This window comes from Opisthorchis viverrini (assembly GCF_000715545.1).
Source record: "Opisthorchis viverrini unplaced genomic scaffold opera_v5_86, whole genome shotgun sequence".
In the NCBI taxonomy this organism is placed as follows: domain Eukaryota; kingdom Metazoa; phylum Platyhelminthes; class Trematoda; order Opisthorchiida; family Opisthorchiidae; genus Opisthorchis; species Opisthorchis viverrini.
In genome coordinates, this window is record NW_008751742.1 from 318200 (window position 1) to 331452 (window position 13253).

Consider the following 13253-nt stretch of genomic DNA (forward strand, 5'->3'; position numbering starts at 1 on the left):
TATATATATATATAGTACAAAGAAGGGGGGAGTACCCACCCAACTGAACACTGATAATATCAACCAGATTGTTGAGTAAACCTTTTCAAGCTGATTACCAGCCCAGCGACCAAGTACCCACCCAACTGAACACTGATAATATCAACCAGATTGTTGAGTAAACCTTTTCAAGCTGATTACCAAGCCCAGCGACCAGCTAAATGACAATCTAATCAACTACCAAGGTTTTTGTGCATATCAAGGGTTGCTGCCTATTCTGAGCAGTGGACTTGACTTTCCCATTTAACGTTATGATAGAGGTCTAGAAAACCACCATTGTATTACATGATGAGCGCTGTAAGGGAGTTTATTGGGCGAAAGTTGAGTGTAGATGTCTCGAGTTTTGCCTCCATAAATGTTTGAGCAAAAGTAAAATCTAACCAAGAATGTCTTGTTTACTCGAGCGGCACTGAAAGAAACACATCCGCGTGACAGTTCAACAGAAGTAGCTTGAACAAAAGCGGAGAAGCGGCTAAAATTGACGTTGCGTGAAGTAATTCTGAGTGTGTACTGCGGTGGATCGGAAGTGGCGATGTAGATTAGTTGTAACCAGTTTTAGAGAAGACCCAATAGAGTTAAATTAGACCAAAAAATACCACGTTGAAGCCGCTTTTTGTAGAAGCTCCTCTAGGATGTTCTCAGGGTTTACCCGGATAAAACACGTCTTAATCTGATAGATTATTTTACTCATTTGAATGTGCGGCAAAAAAGAAGGGCACCCTGAAAACAACCGAGGGTTGCACGCAAGCGGTGCGGTTGATACCAAACTCGGTTGATATCAGTTTTCTATGCTCAATCTTTTGCGGCGTGTTAATCAGTTTTGATATTGTTTCCTTTCGCCCCTGATAGTCGTCAGCGAAATTCCTACAGCGGAGAGTGATATAGCGAAAAAGTATTAATTGCGTTTAAGAAGAAAGATAATTCAGTTACCTAGATGGTCAGTTCTCCGCGTCTAGTAGCCACCACTTTTTCTTGTCTATAAGTTCCTTCATCCTTGATGGATTTGGCATGCTTAAAACTGTGCCTGTGTCAGGACCCACCGGGTTATGCAGTAACTGATCTGGCAAGCAAAGTTATGCGAAACTGTCAGTCCACGCAGACGTTCATTGATCCATGCGATTTATCAATACAACACCCTGTCTCCACCCAACGAACGTGCTTGTAACGACTCGATCTGGTATGACCGTATGAATATGCATGGTATTTTTATTCACTCATACCTCCACAGTATAGCCACCTCTCTCTCACGACCGCATTCACTTGGCATTTTCGGGTCGTGTCATAGGGAGTAGGTAATGTAGTTTCACTTTCTTGTTGGCTGGACTTTGCCTATCATACATCAGAAGACATTTTATTTCCGTGAGCTTTGTTAGCTCAGACGTAGATACCGAGCAAAATGCACTCCAGCTGGTATGCGTGGTCTACAAACAAGCTCGAACGACTAGTGACTGCTCACGTAGCTGGCACAATATTGCTTCTGCAATTTTTGTCCACTGTGATATGAGTCGGGTTATGCCGTTCATTGCCTGCCTGAAGATTTTGGAAAGGTTTTCCACCCTTTGGTGGTAAGCGGAATTTCAAATAGCACAAAAATGATTTATCAAAGCCTATGTGCAGCCAATTTAAAACCGTTTCCAATGTCAGAATTTGAAGTAACCAGTGGACGATTCTACCTTGGTGTACATTATCGTCAGCAACGACAGCATGACATCAGTCAACACCAATGCTTCGCTGCCGTACAACCATGATTTAATTGAAAGCCACCTGGGTCGCGGCCGTCTATGCTGGATACCAGGCAAGACCAACTTCTACGTCAGAAATACGTAGGGTCGGTAGCGATGTAGGCTAGAGGTAAGTGGTTAACTGCCCATCGTATAAATAACCAATCAAACTTCCTATTTGGTAGAATAGGGGAACAGGAACAAGTGTGCTGAAAAAAACAAGCACAGTTCGAATATAATTGTTCTTGCAAGGGATCAATACGAACTTTACCGTTTAATCCAGCAGTCAGTGGAGTAGTGGAGAGATCAAATCGTCCGCCAAGAGAGCGTCCAAGCAAAACACGCCGATCGCGCTCGTAAGAAGACGCTTGCTGTGAGCCAAGTAGGCCTACAGAAGTACTCATGGATCTACGTAGAGGAATGAAACTTGGCCGCTTTTTTTCGTACCAAACTGAATACAGCACATGCACTCAGGAAGATGCTACGCAAGAATAATGCACTCGCCGTGTTTCATGTCAAGAACTGTACAGAAAACTGGAGCCTCAACTCGAATCAGTCACACTTGTCTGGCTCAAGTCACTTCTCATATAGTAACACTTTTCGGCCCCAACTGATTTACACAACGGTGTAGCGCAGCAACTCAGGAATAGCAGAAAATCAAAGTCAATACTAAGTTACATACATTTCCGAAGACAATGCACTACACACTCAAGCATAGTCGGACATTCAATGCTCACCACCAACTGTTATGTCCTCCGTTTGACTAGTTCCTGAGAGTAGAGGCGCTGTAGGTTATCCCTTGATAAAGGTCACCCTCGGTGGTCGAAACGTCGGGCAGTTTCATTTAATGTCTGCTGTTTAACCACCGGGTTTTACCATCATTTTGCCCCTGTTCTCCCCTCCTATTCCACCCGCGTTGCTATTGCTCAGTGTGTGTAGACGGCTGTGGTCACAGACTAAACCAGAGCGGTCTCTACTCATGATTGAATGTCCAGTCAGGGGCTGATATCTGTTGTGTTGCTGACCTATAATATCGCACCGTTCATTTCCCCGTGTTATTGTGCCTTACCATTACGTACTTTCGCAAACTTTTTGGACTGCTGTGCCCGAGGTGGCCAATCTACATGTTACGATTAGTTACCACAACAATAACGACGTCTGTATGACCAAGCACGAAAACCTCACCCGTATCAATGAACAACTGTTAGCTTTATGTGACTGCACACTACCCTTGTTGGTCCGCTTGACAAGACTTCACGTGCTTTTCCAAAGCTCTTGCCCTGTGTTTGCGCACATCCACTGACGGCCTTGCACTAATCAGTATCTGCAACACTAAAGTGTCCAATATTCGGGTGGCACATTACTAGTGCCTTGTGATCAGTATCTGTTTCAGATTTTTCTACCCTTGCTGACTAAAAGGTCCCGTTCATCATTTGGCCTCCTCCTATTCGCTCGCACACAACAGAGGCTGGCAATTAAGTAGCGGTACATCCTTATTTTGGAAAATTGGGACCTAGGATTTGACGATACTCGACCTCGTTACATCAAGTCACGAAAGGAAAATATACAAGGCTTTCTGCGCCCTTCAGAACGAGTTTGCTGTGGTGGACTGCGGTTGACTAGACAGTAGTTCGTCGTTCTATGGTGAAAATATTTATCACCATTATATTGCACAAAATGAAAATCCCTCATCCCCCGGAAATCATAACATCATGGGCAATCATATTTGATATGCGGATTTGGACTCAAGTAAATCGAACCATCGTCATCATTACTGCTTAATGATACAGACCTCGATGCATGCTAGTGAACCCTAAGAGGTGGTTCAACACACAGGGGGTGAGATCAAACGTTGAGTCCTAAACACGTTATGGTATGTCAGTTTATCAACGTTTCAGCGAGGAAATTGAAGGATGCATTGCCGGGGAGACGCAGGATCCATTCAATATCATGGCATGTTAATCGCCTTTCCGCCTTTCCTTCAAACACGCATATGCGGAATCTGTAGACCAAACAACCGCAGAGTCACAGCCACAAGCTCGATGACTGAAGGCTAGATTCTCAGCGTAATCAGCGCACCCGAACTACCTATGCTCCACAACATTACTAGATTTTCTTTCTGTTTTTTACTGTTGGTATGTTAGTCCATCAGAGCTATGCAAATCAACCTTCGCTTAGTCAGTGAAGATGAAATTATTCAATTCAAAGCTTCGAGTGATTTGGTTCACGACAGTGGTCTCTCATCGAAGGAACTTTGCTCATCTGTGTATTGTATATGTGGCTTGTGTCGTGGTACTCAGTGTATGCGTCACACACCAGCTTCCGAATCAATATTATCATCATGGACGGTGGCTCTGGCGCTACTGCCTATTTGGTGGGGTCACCGTACGAATGATCATGTATATGTAGCGCTACATCACTGGTCAGGTATCCCTGGCAAGATATACAATACGCGATCAGTCATGCACACAGAAAACGGAAGCCCGAATCTTTTTTACTACACCCAAGAGCGTGGCAGCGTGGATGTGGCGGCGATGGCCGCTTACTTTGCTCACGCCGGACTGGTACAAGTTACTGCCGAGCTCCTCTAGTCGGGTTACCAAAGGTCATGTTGTCCTCGCTCGGCCTAAGAAAAAAAAAACAGTGAGTAATCCGTATAATCTCGCACAAGTGTGTCGCGTGACAACATAAGAAACTCATGAGGTCAAAAGGACGTCTAAATCTATGGAATGAACACATCAGTGGACGTGACTAAACACGGTATAATCTGCATCTGTCCGCGGTCGGTTGGTTAGAGACGTGACCCGGTGGTCGATTGAATCAGGTTCAACCAATGAAGAGAAAAGACAAGTGCGGTGCTCTAACAGCATTATATTCAAGAATACAAATGGACAGTATGAAAAGTGGTAATCGGCTGATGGTATGAACTACTGTACCTGGTTCGAATCCTAATTTGATGCATATTACTGAGCTCAAGGTGAGTGACTAAAAATCGTGCAGAGAATATCCCTGAAGCAAGCAATCCAAGCTCACTCGGTAGTGACGTAAAAGTTAAGATAATTCGCGTGGTACTGGTAGAATAAACGCAACCAGCATGACAAAACACTTTAAAAATGAGAAAAAACGAAGGTCAATTGGTCATTTTCTTCTCGGAAAAGCATTGGCGCTCGTGTTTGTGCAACTCTTGCTCCGTAAAAAATCTCTCCGAGCACTTGGCACAATACAGGCAGTTATCCGAATGTTTTCGCATATAGTGTGCCTTTAGCGTGCAATTTTGTGATGACGAATAATCACAAACACGACATCGAAACGGTCGTTCTCCTGTATGGGTCCGGATGTGAACAGTGAGGTGGCTTTTTTCTACGGTGGTGTAGGTACACAGGGGACATTCAAAAGGTTTTTTACCCACGTGTTGGATCAGAATGTGTTTTCTCAAGTGCACTTTTTGTCGATAAGCTCTTCCGCAGTGATCGCAAGTGAACTGTGGTCTATTGGTTTCAATTTGGAGACCGGAAATCAGGGGTGTCGTGATAAGAGACTGGGTCGACACAGGGGTTTGTGCGAGGCACGACGAAGCCACTATGCGACTATCACGACCAATCATCGTGACAGGTAGGTTGGCTGCGGAAAAGGTAATTGCTGTGTTAATTGAGGAGTCCACAGGCTGATAGGAAGCTGAGCTGACAACAGATGATGAGTTACCAAGAGATTGATTAGTTTTGGTAGGTTCTCGAGTGGGAAGTACGGACGGGGTGTTTCCCTCGAAGGATAAGTTTGTCATCCGTGGAGAAGTTGGTGTGTCTATTTGGGTGTAGCCTTTCAAATCTGGCATCGATTCTGATGCGCTCTGGTCGGGCTGCACGGGACTTGTTATGTCTGATTTAAATGGAGAGGATAGGAGCATAGCTATGTCCTCATAATCAGGGCCAGTGAATTCCAGTTCAAAATCGGTCTGGGCTTCGGTCGATGCCATTATTGGCTTGGTAGATTTTGGGGAACAAGGACAACAGGAAGTGATGGCTCTCTGTGAACGGTCCGATGTTCGCTTCTCAGAGGACAGCGTGGTTGGACAGGTGAGCGGCAAACAGCAAGGAGAAGTTTTCATAGCAACACTGTTTTCTACAGGTTTGCTTTGCTCACATGATACACATTCAAGTGCAGATTGGGATGATGACACACAGGCAGGGCAACTTGTTGACTGTGATGGTGAGGCATATAAACACTGGCAGTTACAAACAACTGTACTGGGAGGACAACAAATCTCCGGATTACTGCAGCCACTAACACTGGCAGCAGTGCAAACAAACCCTTGTGTTGTCTCGTCAACAGAGGTCTGAAGTGAGGTACAACAAGATGGATAGACACGTTTCCGTCGATAACGCATTGGTGACCTGAATGAACTTATGACAGTTTGTGTTTCAACAGACGAGGGTTGCTCTCGTTGTGTGGTCGAGGGAATTCGCATGTCCGACTCAATACCAGACGGTTTCTGCGGCACAATGGCATTGTCTAAAGTATTTTCATTATCTCCGGAATCTGCCAGTGGTGAGCTCGTCGGATCCTGAAGAGGCTTTTGTTGGTATTGCTCTTGACGCTTAAATGCGTTAGCAAACAACATCTGGTGTTCGAACTGTACATGCATTAATAGAGGCCAAGCAGTCGAAAACCGACGGAAACATTGCACACATTCCAGCAGATTGGCAAACAAAGCATCCGCAGTAGAGTTGAGAGATTCGGGTGGGGACCTTGGCCCAGAACCAGGGATACCACAGTTATTTTTCTTGTGCTCAATAAACAAATTGATGTCACATAAGCGAAAGTTGAGGAAGCATGTCCCGCAAAACAAGTAGTCAGAGACCATGATCAGCACAAAACACGCGAGAATTCAGATCTGGAGACGTCCGCTGGAAAGAAAAGAGGAAAATATTATTCAGATCTTGAGAACTTATACTGAAGTGGGGATAGAGGATCATGTGATGGTGTATAAAAGTGTAACTGTCCTTGCAGTTGGGAATTACCGCATCACCGCAAATACCCCCGCAGTAGTTAACGCCGAAAACTGGAAAGTCGAGTCACTTCGAAAACAGTAAAAAGTACCTTTCTATGTATGTGTTGGAGATATCAGCATCCCCAAAAAACCGTTTAGTTTTCGAGTTATTGCCAATTTTGTTTTCTAAAAATTTTAGCTTTCAAATTTCGCCCCCTTTCTGCCATGTTGCGCTTTAGTCCAAAAAGAGCGCGCTTTCTCCTATTGGCCAGTTGGACTTAGTGTGCGTTAACTGATTTACTGTTATTTACTGATATATATATATATATATATATATATATATATATATATATATATATATATATATATATATATATATATATATATATATATATATATATATATATATATATATATATATATATATATATATATATATATATATATATATATATATATATATATATATATATATATATATATATATATATATATATATATATATATATATATATATATATATATATATATATATATATATATATATATATATATATATATATATATATATATATATATATATTTTTGCTTTTGGTTGAGGCAGTAAAAGGTCTCCTCCGAAGTTCCGATCTTCTCTTTCCGCGCTAGGAGTGGTTGGGTCCGCGTCATAGCTGAGGATCTGTGCGCTTATTTTCAAGTTAAGTATAGTAGTTGATTGTGCCCGTTCAGATACGTAACATAACATGCATAACATAAATTGATGAAAAAACAAATGTACACAATTTTTGAGTCAGGAACTGGCAGCTACTATGAAAGTGTTTATGCAGAAATTCGAACCCGGGTCATCGAATCGGAAGCCCGTGATGTTAATCACGGCGTTACCCAGGCATTAGAACGGACTCCACGGTCATTGGTGCTTCCTATAACACGAAATCTCATAACGTTAATTCTTGGGGCAAACTAGAAGACGAGCTGATCGAATAAAGAGCTGACGCCACCCATAAGCAGAAGTTAGTTCCTGCGCGATCGCCTTCGTTTTACAATCAATTGAGAAATTGAGGAAACGATTGACCGGTATGGTAGCTCGCTTACCTTGCCCCTGCTGCTCACCGTGATAAATCACCCGTCACAGGCCTGTGACATCGGGTACACCCAATGCATTTGTCTAAGATGAATACATTTTCACATGTGTAAATCTTATTGCGACATGCCTAGTCCTTGGATTAGCTGTCCGGAAACACCGATGTGCTTTGAGTTTCAGCGGTTCAAAGGCATGCACTGACGCACGGCTTTTTAGACAACCTCAGCGGTAGCAGAGCGAAGAAGACGGGGAACACAGCGATCGGTAAGATAACGATCGCGAAGTTTATAAAATTCGTCTTGGATTAAATAACGCCGATGAAATACACGTCCATTCTTTGGCAAAACGTATTGAGGTCGACGAATGAATTCCCCAGTAGAGCCCATAAAAAATCGTTCCACTGTGGTACCCTCTTGGTGCCTAACAGCCACGCCACCCGAAGGAAGCATGAGGGCATACTGACAGCGATCGGTAAGATAACGATCGCGAAGTTTATAAAATTCGTCTTGGATTAAATAACGCCGATGAAATACACGTCCATTCTTTGGCAAAACGTATTGAGGTCGACGAATGAATTCCCCAGTAGAGCCCATAAAAAATCGTTCCACTGTGGTACCCTCTTGGTGCCTAACAGCCACGCCACCCGAAGGAAGCATGAGGGCTGGAATACTGACAGGAAGATGATTCCTATTTGCCCAGATTGTTAGGCTTACGCCATCACCATAGTCATTACGAACACTACAAAATCAGCGTTCAACACTGATGCTTCCCTGCAACAAAACCATTATTTAATTGAAATCCGTTTTTAAGAAAGCAGTAAAGCTGGATGGGGAAGGGAATTAACGATGGCCCACCACAATCGGTTTATATTTCCGGATGCTCATTCAGGCAATCTGGATAGAAACTGACAAGAATGACAGTGACATCGGTTAACAGACTTATCTTACAGCATCTTCAACCAGAAAGTGTGGACCCCATGCTGGAAGGCCAGTCGCACTGATAACACACGGACTTGTAATCTTTCACATCCCCCTGTCATTTCGAAGAGTGCTTATTAATCTGCCTGCGTCATTCTGAACTGCTTGCGAGGAAGGTGACTACCTTTAGCAAATAATGGTTGAGTATACACAAAACATGCCTAAATTCTTGTTGTACAACCAAACATTCGCCTTCTAATTGACAAGTTGCGGAGTTCCTGCCACCAGACGGCACCAACTACGGTTCTGAGATAACGATGTCCGAAGACCTGAAGGCGTCTCAGTTACACTGCTCACGGAGGGCCACTTCTCACAGCCATAGAGAGAACATCCCACATTCTAGCCTGATGCACACGTCCACCGAGACTCTGGGATATACCTCTGTGACGCCATAAATGTTTCGAATAAACACACATGACCCGAGGGTTGGAGAATCCTGCATCGAACTGATGTCACAATACAATCGAAACTACTGCAACTTCCAAGGCAAGTAAATCGTCAGTTCATCCAAAAACACTCGGGTCTTCTTCCCTTCTCGAACACGAGAAGGATGTCGTCTGCGTATTCCAGAGCAAAAAAGATTTCATCATCAGCATTTTGACCATCAAGTTTTCAATACCTTTCAGCGTTCGTCTAACTATCTCGTCGATCACAAAATTAGATAGGAGCGGAGAGAGTGGATAACCCTTATTTTCGTGCAGGCGAAGCGCATGCTAAAAGATTATGGTTAGTTCATCCTAAATTAACTCCGTCTACTTCCCCCCTTCGCAGACAGGCAGGATATAGTCTGTATATTTTGGATCGAAAAGGTTTTTGTCAGGAACCGTCTGAACACAAGGGCTTTGAAAACGTTCCAGCGTCCGTCTAATTATCTCATCGATCACGAAATTAAATAGGGATGGGGAGAGTGAACACACCTAACGGACGCCACATTGTATAAGGGAGCTTTTGGAGAGCTCTCTGTATTCTTTCACATGCCCGAAAGTCTGAGAATAAAGGACTTATTATTCCACAGAATCCAGGAGAGAGGTCAGTCGAGTCAGATGCGCCATGGAGGTTCAGGAGTGCTAAACTCATTGGTCATTTCTACGTATGGCTTTGTTCCGGCGCCTGATGGGGCTTGGAGATTCTATCAATTGCTGCTCTAAAATCAATGTTTCACAGGCCACCATAGGCGACAAACAGCAACTAACGCCAAGAAACCCGTTACGACTTGGGTTACACTGATTCCCCTGTGACTACCGCGCTACTCACGGATCTCTCTTTACACCACAGATATTGCCACAGTGTCCGACGACCCACAGCACCAAAGACAGCTTTCAACTCAAAGACAAACACTGTTGTTTGCTGGAGGCAGTGTTGCTGTTCCACAATCTATCGGAGGGTGAAAATGTGATTGATGCATCCTCTTGAAGGACGGAACTCGTCCTGATTTTCACAGATCAATCTCTCCCTGTGTCCAGTTAACTTTCGAAGGATATGAACAGAGAGCACCTTCGATGTCACAGCAACCAGACTCATGCCATGGTGATTTTCACACAGCATCCGCGTGCCCTTTCTGAAGACAGGAATAACTGTCGACATGTCCCATTCTGAAATCACTTTCTCTTCACTCTATAGTACAGCAATCAGTTTTGTTAGATAGGTACGCAGGGGCTCTCTGTCTTTGAAGAGAGTTGGATGCAGACCGTTTGTCGTGGTGCCTGCTCACGCTTCAGTATGGATATTTCGTATTTTATTTCTTCTGACGGGTGATTAAGGTTCACATTCCATTCGACCGTACGCACCATCCCCGAAGGCTGTGTTGCAGGATGCAAGCTAAACTTTTCTTCGAAAAGTTAAGCTCATCTTTCCAGTCGGCAGTTTCCCGACTTATCGTTTCACTGACCGTAGCTTTCCTCTGGCCGGTCATTTGTTTCAATCCGTATGGTGCACGACTAACAAAAGCTTTTTCCATCTCCCGAGCTTCCGATGCCTACCGAAGCTCACCGTCTTTCCTTAGGTTTCTCACTGTTTGTTGTTTGAGGGATTTGCGTGCGCCGTTGTACTGATTGCCTGACGGTACGGATTTCCTGGCATCGATCAGGACTAGCGATACCAACGATGTCCAGTGGTCACTTGTTTGTATCAGGGAAGTCGGACAAGCATAGCTCCATTCAAATTCTGTCATGTCTCATCCACGTGCTTGCTACCAGTGCAGTGTTGATTTATTGTAGAGTTGTTGAGTTAGCTCAGATCGATACTGCTGAAATATGGTGTTTTTTGGAAGATGATGCATTGATACGCCTCTCGCTGACTTTTGCGGGCCTGTAGGGTAACGAAATGTCAGGCGTGCTCACACCAAAGCATGATTGAAATCAAGTTGTGTGCCCCGGAAGGAACGGCAGTTTCGAACTGTGGCTCTCTATCGGTGGCCACGTGATCCAACTGGATCCACCGTTGATTTGGAGTTGGTGGCCACCAGGTTATGCGATGCCAACGTTTATGCTGAAAGTTCGCACTGGCCAGACACAACTGGTCAGCACACAACTAGAGAAGTCAATCTCCATTGTTTGTGCGACGAGGATCAACTCTGAGTCGACTGTCAAGAATTATTCCAAGGGGCTCAGACGGTTGACTTTGGCATTCATATCAGCTGAAAAGATCAGTGTGACTGCATCTTACTTGACGATAAAAATAAGATGATTGTTCAGCTGTAACACCCTTTCGGTGCCTAACTGCCATACTACACGAAGGAAGCACGAGGACTGGGATACTGCCAGGGTGCCCAAGCCTAGACAGGGGAAGTCGAGAGACGGAGGTCAGGTTCGAACCACGGACCTTCCGGTCAGTAAATTCGCGCTCACGAGCACAGATAACTCTCGATTGAAAGTATCCTTCTCAGCGCCACAACAGCAGTCTGTTGATGTGAATGTTGGTACTACGAACAAGCACCGCATTTTGTGTTGAGAGACGCTGAGCTCGGTTGAGCTGTACGACTGAATAATCAATCAATCAATCAATCAACCAGGTATAAACCATGTGCCATAGGCACATTGGTTCAAGCTGCTGCAGTTTTGATCACCCGAAACTGGGAATGTGGAATATACAACCAAACCTCTGAGGCGAAGACATCATCATCATTATCAGCTCTAAAAATCGCGCATTCGTCGTGCAGTGGAGGCGAAGGCATGTTCAGTTTGTTCAGAAATTGGGTAGGTACGCATTGAAGGCGATAGCTTTGACGCACGAGCGTCACTGACCGAGAATGAGACATTTTCGCCAATGTCATTAACCACTGGTGATTTGAGTCCCGAAGTCCCCATCCGAGGAGGTGGCAGTTTCCCATCCGACCAAGTTTAGTGGTTAGTGTTTTCGTACTTCGTTGCCAGGTCATACACTGTTCACCTCAGCACGGGGTTGGGAAGAAAGAGCTCTGCGAGACAAACTGTTTTCTGGCATGTGGAGTACATGTCCTAACCAGTTCAACCTATGAACCGTGAGTAATTCATCTATCGCGAGAGACTTCCTTGCTCCTAGGACCCTCTGGCACACCTAAGCACTACTAGTCCGGTGTTCCCACCAGACCTGATCAATGCTGCGGTGACACCTATGATCAAGCACTGACATCTTTCGTATGTCCTCTGCGCGTAGGGGCCACTTCTTTGACCCATAAAGCAGTATGGACCGCACCACCGCCATGTAAACTCGTCCTTTGACAGGCAAACGCACGTCATATCGGCGCGAAGGTGTCGGAGGTTAGCAAAAGCTGCCCTGGCCTATCCGATTGGATAAATAATCTAATATCCAGCCAATCCACCAGAACTTATACAGCTTCCTAGGTAAACAAATTTATTTACCACTTCGATTGGCTCACCTGCAAGCATGAGATGTGCGTTTGATCCCACCCAGTCTTGTGGTAGCACTTTACACTTTGCAGGTGTTAAGCGCATGCCAAACCATGCGGCAGAGTTATTCATATTATTTGAAATCGTCTGCATTTGGAAAGGATCTAAAGTAAGGAGGGCAATATCGTCTGCATACTCAATGTCTGCGAGGAAACGTCCTGGGACCTTTTCGACTCCCGAGATTTCAGAAGCAGACAGAGAAATTTCAAGCAGCATATCAGTGACAAAGTTGAAGAGAAAAGGTGAAAGAAGACAGCCTTGTCTTACACCACTGGACGTGGTGAACTCAGGCGGAAGTTTCTCGGACACTCGTACCCACCCACAGGAGTTCGCACACAGTCCGTCACGAAGAGACTGGACCTTACCGTGGTGTGACGGTTTGCGCACCTCAGCGATCCATTGAGCTATACTGGAGAGTGTCCCGCGACACTCACAGAGTCTCTCATACCAGGTTGGTCAATGGTTAGAGGTATGACGAACACAGTCTCCTGGCCCTCCAAGTTGGGGGTTGGAACATGTGGCGACTTGTTCCGTAGAAACGGTAATGCATTTGCATTTCCC

General features: G+C 44.7%; 2 protein-coding genes across 2 annotated transcripts in view; one reads left to right on the forward strand and one right to left on the reverse strand.

Annotated features, from left to right (window-relative positions):
- T265_04889 (hypothetical protein) overlaps nucleotides 1-4351 on the forward strand; it is a gene marked incomplete at both ends in the record, with an annotated part of 30909 nt that extends 26558 nt beyond the window's left edge. Inside the window, one exon of the mRNA XM_009169749.1 lies at nucleotides 3905-4351. Within this exon, the coding sequence (XP_009168013.1) occupies nucleotides 3905-4351 (447 nt within the window). The remainder of the gene's footprint in view (nucleotides 1-3904) is intronic.
- Nucleotides 4352-4890: 539 nt separating this feature from the next.
- The window catches only part of T265_04890 (hypothetical protein), a gene marked incomplete at both ends in the record, with an annotated part of 25583 nt that continues 17220 nt past the window's right edge, over nucleotides 4891-13253 (reverse strand). The window contains one exon of the mRNA XM_009169750.1: nucleotides 4891-6402. Within this exon, the coding sequence (XP_009168014.1) occupies nucleotides 4891-6402 (1512 nt within the window). The remainder of the gene's footprint in view (nucleotides 6403-13253) is intronic.